This window comes from Moschus berezovskii, chromosome 4 (assembly GCF_049115385.1).
Source record: "Moschus berezovskii isolate FMDL1 chromosome 4, NW_MosBer_1.0, whole genome shotgun sequence".
Classification (NCBI taxonomy): Eukaryota; Metazoa; Chordata; class Mammalia; order Artiodactyla; family Moschidae; genus Moschus; species Moschus berezovskii.
In genome coordinates this window covers 109,156,907-109,174,177 of record NC_142463.1, presented here as the reverse complement: position 1 = coordinate 109,174,177, position 17,271 = coordinate 109,156,907, and the positions used below count along the sequence as shown (strand labels likewise).

The 17,271-nt window shown below is 43.8% G+C and overlaps 1 protein-coding gene across 7 annotated transcripts in view; it reads left to right on the top strand.

Moving 5' to 3' along the window:
• The window catches only part of ADAR (adenosine deaminase RNA specific), a 52,963-nt gene that overhangs the window by 7,439 nt on the left and 28,253 nt on the right, over positions 1-17,271 (top strand). Inside the window, exon 1 of one of the 7 annotated variants that reach the window (XM_055401754.2) lies at positions 12,828-17,136. The exons of 2 other annotated variants lie outside the window; for them this stretch is intronic. In XM_055401754.2, the coding sequence (XP_055257729.1) occupies positions 17,122-17,136 (15 nt within the window). In that variant the 5' untranslated portion in view covers positions 12,828-17,121. Of the gene's footprint in view, positions 1-12,827; positions 17,137-17,271 lie in introns of those variants that run through there. 4 more of the 7 variants (XM_055401757.2, XM_055401756.2, XM_055401753.2 and 1 more) reach the window with 4 other exon arrangements.

Sequence of the window (17,271 nt, the reverse complement as noted above, 5' to 3'; positions counted from 1 at the left end):
ATTAATTAATATATTTTTTGGCCATGCGGCATGCAGGATCTTAGTTCCCTGACCAGACATTGATTCTATGCTCCCTGCAGTGGAAGCCCAGTCTTAACCACTGGACCGCCAGGGAAGTCCCAGAACTTTTTCATTTTCAAATCTAAAACTCTGCAAACAACTCTCCCTTTTCCCTTCTCCCTATCCCTGGTTCCATAAACATTCTTGTGTAAGTCTTTTTATGACCATCTCTTTTCATTTTCCTTGAGTAAGTACCCAGAAGTATAGTGGCTGAGTCATAGGATATTTGCGTTATTTAGCCTTAGAAGAAACTGCTAAAAGGTTTTTGAAAGTGGTTGTACTGGTTCATGTTCCTTCCCACCAACAGTATATGAGAGTTCTAGTTTCTCCATATCCTCACCGTTAGATATTATGAGGGATTTTAAAATTTTTTATTTAACAGAGAAGCCTGGTCTGCTGCAGTTCATGGGGTCGCAAAGAGTCAGACACAATTTATTGACTGAGCAACAACAGACAAATAGCTCTGGTGTGGCATTTTGTGATTTTATCTGATCATATCTTAATCATTTATTTACATGGCTGTTTCCATTTGGACTGAGATTCTTCAGGGCAAGGTTCATACAGTAGGTAGTTATCTTTTTCTTATTAACTTTTTCCCTCTTACTTTGGGTGTGATAGATGCTTTATTATAAAAAGCTTGAAAACTGAAGAAGCTATTAAAATGAGTAAAATATCTGGTAATCCTACCTCTCAGATATCATCGTGAACATTCTGGTGTCTTTCACGTGGTGCTGTGTTGGTCAGCCCACAGATAGGGCAGTTCCAGGGTAGGTTGATACAGCAGCTCAGCGTTGTCCCAGCCCTCTACTCTGCCATCCTCAGGGCATCATTTATTCACAGCAAGGAATTTTTGTCACAGAAAGCCCCTGACAGACTTCCTTTGTGTTTTTCTGGCCAGAGTTGTATCACATGTATCACTGGCAAGAGGAGTGGAACTGCCAAAACCGGGTTAGATTAGACTAATCACAGTCCTTCCGCTGACCCCAGGGAGGGAGCCTGGCCTTCCAGAGGACTGTGGACAGAACCAGGGATCTGTCAGAAAGGAAGGCAGAGTTCCAGGGTAGGCACTCAGCACGGTCTGCCACTTAGTCATGTTGTTTTTAAAAAACCTAACTGTTCCCCTTATAATGAACTAAACATCTTCCATGGCATTAGCTCTTCATAAATATGACTTTTATATATTGTATAATTTATGACTGTACCACAGTCTACTTGACCACATCTCTAGTTTCGGACATTAAAGGTGTTTTCAGTTTTTTGCTGTTGTACGCAATTCTATGCTACTGCTGCTGCCAAGTCGCTTCAGTCGTGTCCGACTCTGTGCGACCCCATAGACGGCAGCCCACCAGGCTCCCCCGTCCCTGGGATTCTCCAGGCAAGAACACTGGAGTGGGTTGCCATTTCCTTCTCCAGTGTGTGAAAGTGAAAAGTGAAAGTGAAGTCGCTTAGTCGTGTCTGACTCATAGCGACCCAACGGACTACAGCCTACCAGGCTCCTCCATCCATGGGATTTTCTAGGCAAGAGTACTGGAGTGGCTTGCCATTGCCTTCTCCGACGCAATTCTATAGCCAGCCTAAATTTCTGTACTAGATTTTGAATTATCTTCCTCAAGGTAGGTTTTTTTGATTGTATTATTAGTTATTAATAATTATGTTGCAGTATGATTACAAGATTAATAATGATTGTTGATTGTTACATGACATTATTAATATATTTAAAACTTCTGACACACATTGTCCGATTGCTTTGTTTAAAAAAAAAAGGAGGCATCTCAATCGTACCACCATCTAGGAGGATGCCTGTTTCTCCTCCTTTCCTTATTTTTTACTTTTCTTCTTTCTTTTTCTTTCATTCAGTCATTAATGTATATTCCTTTGGCAGATATTTGTTAAATATCTTTGACAGCCAAAGCACTGTACTGGGTCATGAGGGTGTGAGACTCGTACTGCTCAGGACAGACAGACAGAGATCATGCAGTTGTGTAACTGTAGCTACTGATAAGTATTATGAAGGAAGCTTCCTAGGGTTATAGATACTATACAGTTTATGTGCCTTCTGGCATAGGGACAGGACTGGAGGAGAAAAGAGTCTACATCTTGGCTTTTTCAAGGCTGCAAGAGTGCTCTGTGGCTATTGGGCAAACAGGATGGGCGGTGCTTTTTGTGACATGAAAGGATAGGCTTGGCCGGAGAGTGGGAATCGCTGACCTTGGTATAGACTTGGGCCTTTATGCCAAGAGTAACAGGTAGCCAAAAAAGGGTTAAAGAAGGGAGGTGATGGTGACCTAACCATCTTTGAGAACATTTTGGAGGAGGCCAGAGTGGATTCCTAGAATCTAAGATTAGATTGTGAAGGTAGCCGTAGAGTCACCCCAGCTGGCACTGCTTTTTTTTTTTAATTGCTGATTTTATGAATGAAAATGTAAGTTGTATTATGAATGTGATTGAATATCTCCCCACACGTTTGCACTTCCTTTTTTGTGAATTGGCTTTTTGTCGACTGCAGCATTAGTGGGAACAGCATAGTGTAATGGCCAAGAGCACCCGCCCCAGAGCCAAAGTGCCTGAGGTTGAATCCTGGCTCTGCCAGTACTGACTTAGTTATCTTAAACAACTTTGGTCCACCTCAGCTTCCCCTGCTATACCACAGGGACGATAACAGTGTACCTCTCTCATAAGGTGGTTGTGAAAATTAAAAGATAAACTACAGTGCTGGCACATATGAGCCCTCCATATGCACATGCTGTCTTATTTCAGGTATATGGGCTTTATATATACATATATACGTATTAACTCTGCTTGTGTATAATGTGTTGTAACTGTGATTCCCTATTCATTTCCATTTTTTAATTGATATTATTTTAAAAATTTTTTACTGTGAACATTTTCAAACATCATGTCACTGTTTTGAAGTATAAAAATTTATCTGCAGTAAACAGATGTCAGCCTTCTCCTTTGTAATATCTTCCATTCCTGTGAAATAGGTCAAGTCATACACAAAGATTTTGTGTTTCAGTGTTTTTGTTCAAAATGCTTTATAAATAATCCTTTAATCCATTTGTAATTTATTTTAGTTTATTAATATCAGGCAAGGCTCTAAATCTATTCTTTACCTCCTCTGCACATTCACAGGGGATTTGATTTAAGTTGTACCTAGCTGGCTTAGTGGTTTTCCCGGCTTTCTTTAGTTTAAGCCTGAATTTGGCTATGAGAAGCTGATGATCTGAATAGATTCAAGGGATTAGAACTTGTAAACAGTGTGCCTGAAGAACTATGGACAGGGAAGTGGCTCAGTGGTAAAATATCTGCCTACCAATGCAAGAGACGCAGGTTCGATCCCTGATTGGGAAGATCCCCTGGAGAAGGAAATAGCAACCCACTCCAGTATTCTTGCCTGGGAAATCCCATGGACAGAGGAGCCTGGCGGATTACAGTCCATGGGGTCGCAAAGAAGTCGGACATGACTTAGCAACTAATATTGTACAGGAGGCAGCAAACAAAATCATCCCAAAGAAAAAGAAAAGCATGAAGGCAAAGTGGTTATTTGAGGAGACCTTACAAATAGCTAAAGAAAGAAGAGATGAAAAGCAAGGGAGAAAGGGAAAGATATATTTAAAAAAACTCAGATTTCCAAAGAACAGCACAGAGACAAGGCCTTCATCAATGAACAGTGTATAAAACTAGAAGAAAACAGCAGAAGGGGAAAGACTAGAGATCTCTTCAGGAAAATAGAAGGTATCAAGGGAACATTTTGCCCAAAGATGGGCACAATAAAGGATGTAAATGGTAGAGACTCAGTAGAAGCTGAAGAGATTATGAAGAGGTGGAAAGAATACATGGAAGAACTGAATTAAAAAGATCCAGATAAACCATATGACTATGATGGTGTAGTCAGCCACCCAGAGCCAGACATTCTGGAAAGTGAAGTCAAGTGGACCTTAGGAAGCACTGCTGTTATTAAAGCTAGTGGATGTGATGAAATTCCAGTAAAACTATTCAAAACCCTAAAATATGATGCCCTCAAGGTGTTGCATTAAATATGTCAGCAAATCAGCAAATCTGGAAGACCCTGCAGTGGCCACAGGACTGGAAAGGTCACCCTCTTCCCAGTTCCCAAGAAGGTAGTACTAAAGAATGTGTTCACCATTGGACAATCGCAATCATCTCCCATGCTAGTAAGAACATGCTTAAAATCTTAGATGCTAGGCTTCAGCATTATGTGAATCAAGAACTTCCAGATGCCCAATCTGGATTCAGAATAGGAAGAGGAACCAGAGATCAGATTGCCAACATTCACTGGATCATAGAGAAAGCTGCTGCTGCTAAGTCGCTTCAGTTGTGTCCGACTCTGTGCGGCCCCATAGACGGCAGCCCACCAGGCTCCCCTGTCCCTGAGATTCTCCAAGCAAGAACACTGGAGTGGGTTGCCATTTCCTTCTCCAGTGCATGAAAGTAAAAAGTGAAAGTGAAGTTGCTCAGTTGTGTCCGACTCCTAGCAACCCCATGGACTGCAGCCTACCAGACTCCTTCATCCATGGGATTTTCCAGGCAAGAGTACTGGAGTGGGGTGCCATTGCCTTCTCCTAGGGAATTAAAAAAAAAACATCTACCTCTGTTTCATCAGCTACACCAAAGCCTTTGACTGTGTGGATCATAATAAACTATGGAAAACTCTTAAAGAAATGGGAATACCAGACCATCTTACCTGCCTCCTGAGAAATCTGTATGTAGGTCAAGAAGCAACAGTTAGAACCCTGTATGAAACAAGTGATTGGTTCAAGATTGAGAAAGGAGTACTACAGGGCTGTCTGCTGTCACCCTGTGTGTTTAATCTATATGCTGAGCACATCATGAGAAATGTCGGGCTGGGTTATCTGAATGGAATCAGGATAGGCGAGAGAAACATCAACAACCTCAGATATGCGGATGATACCACTCTAATGGCAGAAAGTGAAGAGGAACTAAAGAGCCTCTTGATGAGGGTGAAGGAGGAGAGTGAAAGAGCTGGTTTAAGACTAAATATTAAAAAAAAAAAACTAAGATCATGGCATCTGGCCCCATTACTTCATGACAAATAGAAGGGGGAAAGGTTGAAGTGGTGGCATATTTCCTCTTCTTGGGCTGTAAAATCACTGTGGATGGTGACTGCAGCCATGAAATTAAAAGACTCTTGCTCCTTGGCAGGAAAGCTATGACAAACCTAGACAGTGTGTTGAAAAGCAGAGACATTACTCTGCCTGCAAAGGTCCATATAGTCAAACCTATGGTCTTCCCGGTGGCCATGTATGGTTGTGAGAGCTGGACCATGAAGAAAGTGGAGTGCTGAAGTATTGATGCTTTTGAACTGTGGTGCTGGAGAAGACTCTTGAGAGTCCCTTGGACTGCAAGGAGATCCAACCAGTCAATCTTAAGGAAAATCAATCCTGAATATTCATTGAAAGGACTGATGCTGAAGCTGAAACTCTAGTATTTTGGTCATCTGATGCGAACGGCTGACTCATTGGAAAAGTCCCTGATGCTGGGAAAGATTGAGGGCAGAAGGAGAAGAGGGCATCAGAGGATAAGATGGCTGGATGGCATCACCAATGCAGTGGACATGAACTTGGGCAAACTTTGGGAGATGGTAAGGGACAGAGAGGCCTGGCATGCTGCAGTCCATGGGGTCACAAAGCATTGGACATGACTGGGCAACTGAACAACAATGAAGGATTTAAGTATTTTTTTTTTAATTTAAAATTTTTATTTTATATTGGAGTATAGCTGATTAACAATGTTGTAATAGTTTTAGGTGAACAGTGAAGGGAATCAGCCATACATATACATGTATCCACTGTGGCTCAGATAGTAAAGAATCTGCCTGCAATGCAGGAGACCTGGGTTAGATCCCTGGGTTGGGAAGATCCCCTGGAGAAGGAAATGGCAACCCACTCCAGTATTCTTACCTGGAGAATCCCATGGGCAGAGGAGCCTGGCGGCAACAGCCCTTGGGGGGGTCACAAAGAGTCAGATACAGTTGAGCGACTGAGCACAGCACATTCGCCCCCAGATCCACTTCCAATCCAGTCTGGCACATAACATTGAGTAGAGTTCCATGTGCTGTCCTTGTTGGTTATCCATTTTGAATATAGCAGTGTGTACATGACCTTCCCAAACTCTCTAACTATCCCTTTGCCTTGGCAACCATAAATTCGTTTTCTAAGTCTGTGAGTCTCTTTTTGTTTTGTAAGTAAGCTCATTTGTATCATTTCTTTTTAGATTCCACATATAAGGGATGTCATATGATAGTTCCTCTTCTGTATCCGACTTACTTAAACTCAGTATGACAATCTCTAGGTCTATCCATTTTGCTCTGGTGGCATTAGTTCATTCTTTTTAATGGCTGAGTGATATTCCATTGTGTATATGTACTACATCATCTTTATCCGTTCCTCTGTTGATGGACGTTTAGGTTGTTTCCATGTCTTGGCTCTTGTAAACAGTACTTCAGTGAACATTGGGGTACATATATCAATGGCAACCCCACTCCAGTATTCTTGCCTGGAAAATCTCACCAACGAAAGAGCCTAGTGGGCTACAGTCCATGTGGTCGCCAAAGTCAGACACAACTTAGCAACTAAACCACCACCACCATCCCTTTGGGTCATGATTTTTTCCAGATACATGCCCAAGAGTGGGATTACAGGGTCATATGGTAGCTCTGTTTTTAGTTTTCTAAGGAACCTCCATACTGTTCTCCATAGTGGCTGTACCAAATTACATTCCCACCAACAGTGCAGGAGGGTTAAATAGATCTTTTTTTGTCCTAGAAAGCCTGTCAATTAGCCAAGCTCTATATGTGGACTAATTGATCTTCCCCTTGCCACTGCTGTTGGCTCCCTTCCTGCATTGGATCTGTACACACCCTGGGGTCTGTTAGGAGATGTGGTTCTGCTCTGTAGTTCCATTCTGGTGTTATACTAGTGCTGCTTTGATTTAATCAGTGTGGCTGTCCTCTCTTTAAAGAATATCTTGGCCATCCTTGCTTGTTTTTTCTTGCACTTGAACTTTAATCATTTTGTCAGGCAACCACTCCTTACTGCCCCTAACCTGGTTAGAATTTTCAATAAACTGCTGTTTAATTTGGCACTAATTGGCAGTCATAAACTGTTCAGCCATCACATTTGTAACTGATGTATCCTTCTATTTAAGACAGTTATTCCTCAACAGAGTTTTGTACTTTTCCACACATTTTGATGCATTAGGCTCTTCACATTTTTCAGAATTATTCCCATATTTCCCTTCTTCCGTTCGTTCCGTTCCGTCGCTCAGTCGTGTCCGACTCTTTGCGACCCCCTGGACTGTAGCCTACCAGGCTTCTCCATCTATGGGATTCTCCAGGCAAGAATACTGGAGTGGGTTACTGTTTTCCTTCTCCAGGGGATCTTCCCGACCCAGGGATCGAACCCGGGTCTCGCACATTGGAGGCAGACGCTTTAACCTCTGAGCCACCAGGGAAGCCCATTTCCCTTCTTAATTTTAATTAAAAAAATACTTTGTCTTTTTATTTGGCTACCTTGGGTCTTAGTTGTGGCATGCAGGATCTTCCTTGCATCATATGGGGGCTTTCATTGCAGCAGACAGACTTTAATTTTGGCGCTCGTGTTCAGTAGTTGTGACACGTGGGCTCAGTAGTTGCAGCACGTGGACTTAGTTGCTGCAAAGCGTGTGGAATCCTGGTTCCCTGACCAGGCACTGAATCCACATCCTTTGCATTGCAGGGCGGATTCTTAACCACTGGACCACCAGGGAAGTCTCTGTTTACCTTTCTTAAAATGTTTTATTTGCTGTTAAGAATATAGTGTTTTTCATATAAGGAAGTGTTGTGTTTTGTATATTTCTCTTACATCCAGCCATATTCCTTAACTGATGGTGGTCCAAAGAGTTTCAATCTTCTTGTATCAACTAGGGTTATGATATTATCATCTGCAAATGTTTTTCTTTTTTTGTTAATTTATCTCTTCTGTTTTGTGTTATAGAATATGCTAGGATTTTCAGAATAATGTTAAATAGCATATTTCTTTGATTTTAAGACCATTGAGCATAAAAACATGGCTATCAATTTAATAATAGTTTTAGGGACTGCTAGTTGAAATATCCCAATATATAATATCCATGCATATAATTCATGGGCTTCCCAGGTGACTCAGTGGTAAAGAATCTACCTCGCAATTCAGGAGGCATGGGTTTGGTCCCTCAGTCGGGAAGATCCCCTGGAGAAGGAAAAGGCAACCCACTCCTGAATTCTTGCCTGGGAAATCCCATGGACAGAGGAGACTGGCAGGCTATAGTCCATGGGGTCACAAAAGAATCGGACATGACTTGGCAACTAAACAACAGCAATATGTAATTCACATCCCAATATCAGAAATGTTTGGAGTACATCTCAGAGTGGAGGAAGTGAGATTATGGTGGTAATGGTGGCCCTCTTTATTTTTTGTTTTAGTGGGAATTCCTAATTATTCCATTTTAGATATGATATTGGCTGTTGGTTTATGATCAGTAGTCTTTGTTATATTATAGAAATAACCTTTACTTCAAATAAAACAAAAGAAAATTTCATTCTGCTGGACAGAAATGAGAAGGCTGTGCTGTTTAACTGAAGAGTGGAAATCGTGACTGTGCATGTGTTGTCTATGCCAGTTGGTCTCTTTCCACCTTTTCCTTGATAGCCCCCAAAATGCAGAAATCTTGGCCGCACAGCAAGGTCTGTGCTCATTCTTTACCCAGAGCTCCATGATTTGCACAGCCTATAGAGGATTGTGTCTTAGTTTCCTGCAGCTACGATAACAAATGACCTACAACCATAGACATTTATGCTTTCACAGTTCTGGAGGCTAGAAATCTGAAGTCAGTAGTGTTACTGGGTTGAAATGGAAGTGTTACAGGGCTGTGCTCTCTCTAGATGCTCTCCGGGGAAATCAGTCCTTGCCTCTTCCAGCTTCTGGTGGCTGGCTGCATTGCTTGGCTTGTGGCCACATCACTCCTATCTTCAAGGACTGCATCTTCAAATCTCTCTCTGCCATGTCTTCACACACCTTCTCCACTGTGTGCATAGATGGAATTTTTTTTTTTTTGTCTGAACTTGTCAATGCTGAAGGAAATGCTTTTAAAGACATATGTTAGGAATTTTTGTTGCTCTCTCACTAAGTTGTGTCCGACTCTTTGCAACCTCATGGACTTCAGCACGCCAGGCTTCCCTGTCCTTCACTGTCTCCCTGAGTTTGCTCAAACTCATGTCCATTGAGTCAGTGATGTCATCCAACCATCCCATCCTCTGACACCTGCTTCTTCTCTTGCCCTCGGTCTAGCAAAGCCTTATTCATTCCCTTTGGGAATAAAATTGTGGTCACCTGGAAATGGCTCTAGGTCAATTCCCAGAAAGTCAGTCCACTGAAATTCAGTTCCACAAAAGCCCCTCAACCTTGCCTTCTCCTGCTGACCCCCGGTCTCCTCCTCAGTCTCAGCTCTTCATCTACAGGGAGTGGGCAAGCTACATTTCCTCTAATACTGTTGTGAAGGCAGGATAAAAACTGGTCAATTAAGGCTAGATGCTTAAAGAAAAAAGTAAAGAAAGCAAGCAAAGGCTTTCTGCCCACTTCCCCAGGAAACACTGTAGAATTCGGGGGGCAGGGGGACAGGGGCTGCCCTCAGGCCTGCCTCGAACAGTACTGTACTTGTCCCCTCTGCTTCCTACAAGCCATGAAGATGAGGACATTGCCCTTGCTGGAAGCTGAGACTGAGCCCAGCCACTCATAGGCTAGGTCCTAGGGGAGAGAAAGGAGAGAAAGGCAAGAGTGAGAGGGAAGGTCCCCCCTTTGGACTTTGACTCAGTTCAGTTCAGTCGCTCAGTCGTGTCCAACTCTTTGAGACCCCATGGACTGCATGGACCCCATGCTTTCCTGTCCATCACCAGTTCCCGGAGCTTGCTCAAACTCTTGTCCGTCCAGTCAGTGATGCCATCCAACCATCTCCTCCTGTCTTGTCCCCTTCTCCTCCCACCTTCAATCTTTCCCAGCATCAGGGTCTTTTCGAATGAGTCAGTTCTTCTCATCAGGGAACCAAAGGATTGGAGTTTCAGCTTCAGTATCAGTCCTTCCAATGAATATTCAGGATTGATCTCCTTTAGGATGGACTGGTTGGATCTCCTTGCAATCTAAGGGACTCTCAGGAGTCTTCTCCAACACCACAGTTCAAAATCTTCAATTCTTCAGCACTCAACTTTCTTTATAGTCGAACTCGCACATCCATACATGGCTACAGGAAAAACCACAGCTTTGACTAGACAGACCTTTGTTGCCAAAGTAATGTCTCTGCTTTTTAATATGCTGTCTAGTTTGGGCATAGCTTTTCTTCCAAGGAGCAAGCATCTTTTAATTTCATGGCTGCAGTCACCATCTGCAGTGATTTTGGAGCCCAAGAAAATAAAATCTGTCACTGTTTCCATTGTTTCCCCATCTGTTTGCCATGAAGTGATGGAATTGGATGCCATGATCTTGGTTCTCTGAATGTTGAGTTTTAAGTCAGTTTTTTCACTCTCTCTTTCACTTTCATCAAGAGGCTCTTTAGTTCTTCTTCACTTTCTGCCATAAAGGTGGTGTCATCTGCATATCTGAGGTTATTGATATTTCTCCTAGCAATCTTGATTCCAGCTGGGGCTTCATTCAGCCCAATGTTTCTCATGATGTACTCTGCATATAAGTTAAATAAGCAGGGTGACAATGTATAGCCTTGACATACTCCTTTCCTGATTTAGAACCAGTCTATTGTTCCGTGTCCAGTTCTAACTAGACTAACAGTCTAACTTTGACTCAGTGGAACCCAAATGTGGACCAGTAGCTGAGCCTCTCTGGCTAGAGCCAAACTACCTCAGTCAGGTCCTTCTTGCCAGACCAATCTAGCATAGAAGACATGGTTTCAGGGTGTCAGGACTTAATGCATAAAACCACAAGCCGTGTAGTCATCTTGTGCGTGTGCAGTGTTTATGAGACTAAATGTACATTCACACTTTAAACTTACATGTAAAATACTCATCGCAGGCATGTAAGCCATTACTAATCATATTATTTTGGCATTATTACTAGTCTCCTTAAAATATAATACTTGCCACAATGCCTATCAGTTCAGTTCAGTTCAGTCCTCAGTCGTGTCCGACTCTCTGCGACCCATAGATAGTTGGTAGATACTATTTTTCTTCCTTCCATTTGCTGGGTAACTTTGAGCAGGTAGAGGCCGCTTCTGGAGACCTGTGTTTTTTCTGAGGGTACCGGAGGCGTCTCTTGCATTCTTGTAACTTCAAAAGCCAGTCTAGTCAATACCCTTAATAGAATATACATCAGCGTAAAGACAGCTGTGGAGCACTGCTCAGCCAGTTGGACAATTTCGCTGTTCTGCCCACAGGAATCCTTATAGGTTATCGAAGCAAGTCAGGTTATTGTGAAATTTACAATTTGGAATTGTGAAAGTTATATTGATGTGGCAGTAGCTGTCTAGTAGAATAAAAAACCCAGTGATTAAATATTGAAACAACAAAAAAAGAAGGCAATAAATGTGTGCCTAGCAACTCTATGAATTGCTTGTTACGTATTTCCTAGGAGTTAAGAACATGAGTTTATTTAGGTGCAGATCCTCTTCTAAAATAGTGCACTAGTATTTAAAATAACTCAGTAATTCATTACTTTTTTGATAATTTGCTGCAAGTTCAGTTGCACACATTCACAGGCAGTCCATTTTTGTTGCAGTATCTGCTGTATGAGCAGATATTGAAGGAGTTTGCAGACGTCTGCTTTACAGTAGGGAGATAGATGATCCAACTGGATATAGCCCATATGTGCAGAAAAGTCTTATGGGAAATTACAGACTAGGAAGACTGTTGTTGTAAATATGCATCCCTGCACGCAGTAAGGGGCTTCCCAGGTGGCGCTAGTGGTAAAGAACCCACCTGCCAATGCAGGAGATGCAAAAGACATGGGTTTGATCCCTGGGTCGGTAACATCCCCTGGAGGAGGGCATCGTAGCCCACTCCAGTATTCTTGCCTGAAGAATCCCATGGACAGAGGAGCCTGACGGGCTATGGTCCATAGGGTCGCAAAGAGTCAGATACTACTGAAGTGACTGAGCATGCACACACGCAAGTAGTCAGGTTCAACAAAAAATCCACACAGGCCAAATTAATTTTTACAAAGTGAGATTAACAGTTTTATATATATAGTTAAAAAACAAGAGTAGCAGGGTCTGGAAACAAAAACCAACCCAGTAGTCCAGATGATAACACGTCTTTCCCTGTAATTGGGCAAGTCCAGGTCCCCAAAGGTGCACATGGAGCCAGAGCTTGTCAGTGTTATGTGGAAGCCAGATTTCTGAGGACACTGAATGGGGGGCTTTTGGAGTAATACCTAATTTTAGACAGTAACTCTTATCACTTAGGCAGCTGTTAGCAAGTAACCTTAGGTAGTATGTTCACAGGAGGTCCTGCATTTGGGGCTGCTGCCAGGCAGCAGATAGTTGCAAGCTCCTGGGGAGGTAAGCACCTGTGTTAGGAGAGCTGCATATATGTGTCCATGGAGCCTGGATACACAGGGGAAACAGCATGGGTGAGCACTGGTGAATTAGCAGTGGAGATTTAGGGGTAGCTTTGACCGTGTGTGGGCTTCACCAGTGGCTCATATGATAAAGAATCTGCCTGCAATGTAGGAGACCTGGATTTGATCCCTGGGTCAGGAAGATCCCCTGGAGAAGGGAATGTCAACCCACTCTAGCGTTCTTGCCTGGAGAATTCCATGGACAGAGGAGCCTGGTGGGCTCAGTCCATGGGGTCGCAAAGAGTCAGACACGACTGAGCGACTAACACTTTCACACTTGACCATGTTTGCTCATCTCTAATTTTCTTGCAATCAACACTGCAATTAAAGTGTTATTAATTAATACTTTAGGTTAATTTTTTAAAAAACTTCATCCAACTCACCAGGCCCCTACAATAGAACAACACAAAGACTGATGTCACCACCTCACAAGCCTGTGGGAGCTGAAACAGTCACTGAGGGCAGGAGATGAAACATTCATGAATAAGACTATTTGCAGTTACTTTGCTGAGATTAAGTGACGAGAGCAGTTGTTCTTTCAAGGCATACACTGACTCTCTGTTTAGGAAACAAATTTCGCCTTCCTGCTTCCCCCGTACATCCTGGGTTCGATTCAAAGCAACGGAGGCAACAGCAAAGCAGCTTCCCTGCACAGTAGCGGTGATGAGTGCTTTTCTGGATCATTCTTGTGGAAGGGTGAGAGGCCTTGGGATTGTTTAGCTTGAAGGCAAGAAAGCAGAGGTGAGACATAACTCATTTTACTTAAATGAAAAAGAGAAGACACTGGAATTGCTACAGGAAGAGTTTACTGTTGTTTTTAACCTTTTAAAATTGGGAAGTACAGCACATACATACAGAAAGGTGCATAACGCATCAGTGTATGCCTTAATGAATTATTGGAAAGCCATTTGTGTAGCCAGCACCCAAGTCAAGAACTAGAATATCAGCAGCACCCAGAACATTCCTTTCCAGTCAAAACCTCTCCTTCCTACCCTAGAGATAACCACCATCCTGTCTTTGATGCAGGGTATACTATAGTTGTTTTGCCTGGCTTGGGACTTCTAAGTGGAACCACATCATATGTGTATGGCTTCTTTCACTAATTATCATGTTTAGATGATTAACCACCTGTTGCCTGCGATTATAGTTCTTTCATTTTTGTTGCTGTATAATGGTCTCTCATAGGCAGATGTCACCATTTATCCATTTTCCTTTTGAAGAACATTTGGGTGGTTTCAGGTTGGGAGCTATTATGAATAATGCAGCTACCAGCTTCTTGTATGTGTGTCCTGGTCTCGGGGTGACATTGCTGAATTGCGGGGTGTGTAGAGTCAGTCACAGCTTTCCCAGGTTTCCTGTCGCAACTAGGAGCTGTTCTGCACCCTTGCGCTCACGTGCTCTCATCAGCTCGTTAATGTGCTTATATGGTAATGGACAGTAACTCACTGAGGCTTCCCTTTGCATTTCCTGGTGATGGACAGGGAGGCCTGGCATGCTGTGATTCATGGGGTCTCAAAGAGTCGGACACACGACTGAGCGACTGAACTGAACTGAACTGAATGTGGTGAGGTAGGGCACTGTCTCCTGTGTGTACTGATATTGTTAATCTCCTCCTGCGACATTCCTGTGCCACTGTTTTGCCCATTGTTTTTTCTACAGAGCAGTCTGTTAGTCAAGTCACCAGCCCCCTGAAGGTCACTATCAGGAAATGTGGGGAGTCCCCTGCCCCAGGAGAAGACTTTACAGCTCTAAAGGCAGATATATAAACAAGTCGTTCATAACATTGTGATGATCATGTGAAACATCAGTCTCCCCCACCAGGCTGACTGTTAGCTGAAGGGGCAGGGCTCTTATTTGTCTCGTGTCCTTAGTGCTTAACACAGTGTCTGGCATGTGTTAGGCGTTTAGTGAAGCCTCTGTTAAACGAATGAAGAAGAGGCATTTTCAGAGGGTGGTCAAAGAGCTCCAGTAGGGGTAGGTGTTGAGTAAGAGAGAAGCACAAAATAAGGAACCACGAATTGCACCGCCTCCCCCACCGAAAGTGGGGCACGGCTTCCCTTGGAGATAGTGTTTGAAGCAGATCTTGAAAGACTTTGACCAGAAGCTGTGGAAGAAGTATTTTCAAGACGAGGCTAGACTGCACAAAGGCACTGAGAGGGAAGGAGCACGCTGGACTAGAAGTGTGAAGTTGCCGGGGCGGGGGACTCGCACCAACTGGGTGAGTGGAGTGGGAGGATGGTGAGGAAGGGCCTCAGCTGCAGACCGTGCCGTGAAGGGACTGCCTTGTAAATCACATAAGCAGTGTCCACTGAGAAAGATGCACAGCCTAAAAATTGAGAGTTGTGTTTTATTCAGCGGACAAAACTGAGGACGTAAGCCCAGGACACGGCCTCTCAGGTAACTCTGACAGACTGCTCCAGAGATAAGGGAGGTGCCAGGATATATAGGAGTTACTTCGACAAAGACCAGGTAGTCAGAACATCAAGAAATTATTGTTAATTAAAGAAAACTGGATACATCCTGTGTTTGCTCATCCTGAGTTTCCTCCAGGGGCACCGTGACGTGGAGGAGAGGGCTGCAGAGTTGGATGATTGGATGGTGGGCATTGTTTTTAGCCCGAGTTCCCTCAGGGCTCACTATTGGGATAGCTGTAATGTGATGACTTGATGGCTGCAACATCCTTTGCTTAACTGATACAGCAGGCAATATTTTTCATTCACACAGTGGGGATAAAATTGAAATGAAATACAGAAAAGGAAATTTCTCACAGGTGAGCGGGGAAGAGAGCTGTTGAGCATTAGAACTGATCTTTTCCTAGACATCTTGGACAAAATAGAGCAGGTATATAAGCCTGATCATGAAATCAATTGACAGCAAAAGTTATCCTTTTGAAAGTCATCATGTAACATGATGGAGTGTAGAGTAGTAATGACGAGTGACTTTCTGCAGTCAGACCTGGATTTAGCAGCAGCACTGCCCCAGTGGAGCCTCCATTTCCACATCTGTAATTTGGGAAGAATGCCCACCTTGCAGAGCTGTTGTGAAGATTAAGGACATAAGGTGGGACTTCCCTGGCTGTCCAGTGCTTAAGACTCCCACTTCCACTGCAGGGGCTCGCCAAAAAAAGAGAGATGAGGCATGTAAAGGACTCCACCCTTGCTTGGAAGGATACTGAAAGGTGGAGTGGTTTTATGATGTAGATCCTTAAGTCAGTTGCTGATATTATTATCTTCCTACTACATGCTGGCTGTTATGTGTTCATGTTGATGCAGCCAAGATCTTGGCTTTGTCTGCCCACTAAAGCCAAATAAACAATACACAGAGTTTGGAGGAAATAGACAGGTGGCTTTAATCCTCAGCCAGTGGAAGGGAGAGCAGAGTAGGCTTGTTCTTCAAGAACTGTGCCCCGCCTTCCAGGAGGAATCTGGATTCTGTGGATGAGGCTAACAGTCAGGGGTCAGTGATGAGGAGCAAAGGTGTAAGGGTCTTGTATTCTTCCTCTTGCACTGTCATTGGCTGCTGTCTGGTAGCCCAGTTGTTGGGTCCAGAGTCTTTCTTGACTTGTACTGTGGCCTCCTTTCTGTAATGCAAAAAAAAAAAAAAAAGTGAAGAACTACAAGGAGTGGTCTGCAAAGAGTGCTAGAAAGGTGAGCACTAAACACGGGATGTGATTAGCATAGAGTTAAAAGATAACAGATGCAGATGGTAGCTCCTGCAAGGTCTGAGGTATAGGATTTAATTTACAAATCAGGTTAGTCTTGGTTGTTGACTACAGATCAGAAACAGTTAAATTAAAAAAAAAACAGAACTCGGGGCAAGGGAAAAAAGACCTTTTCCGTTTTTTTAACTGCAACATCAGTTAATATGCTCGATGGGTAAATAGTTCACAGTGAGGACAGTTAGTCACTTGAAGAGCTTTGGGCCCCCTTCCACTTTGGAGACACGTGTTCACCTTAGAGAGGATCTGGGAGTAGAAACAGAGCCCCAGACTCTTCTCTAGCGCTAGGCTTCACGGGGTGGCTTTGTTCTTAGTTTGCTTTATCCCATGTATTCCTGAGACAGCCATAAGGGATTTATGAGCTCAGTATTTTATAGTTGTTTTCCTAAAGAAAGCCTATCTTGCCCAGTTCTCATGCAAGGAAAGGATTAAACTTGTAATCGGAGTGAAACCAGACTTTCTCGGGCTCCTTGCGCAAGCCCCGCCCCTCGGCCAAACTTTCCAGAGGGAGGTCCGTTTGAAGAAACGAAAGTGAAATTGAACCGGAGCCATTTCTCAGCCCTGCTCCCGGCTTGAAGCTCCCGGCTCCCTGCTCCCGGGGCTTGAGTCGACTCCAGAGGCGCCCCCTGCGTCTGGGAGGCCCGCGGCCTGCCCTGGGAAAGGTCCAGCTGCGGAGGGTCGCGCTGCTGGCTGCGGGCGGGCACCGGAACATGCCTGGGGTGCGCCATGGACTCAAGACAGGTAAGCCCGTGGGGTCAGGGCCCAGCGCCGGCGCGCCCGCAACCTGCTGGCCTGGGCTCGTATTATCCTCCACTCCGCCCCACCCACCCGCACGTCCCTTGTTTTCCTGCTTGACATATGCGTATTGTGTGAGTG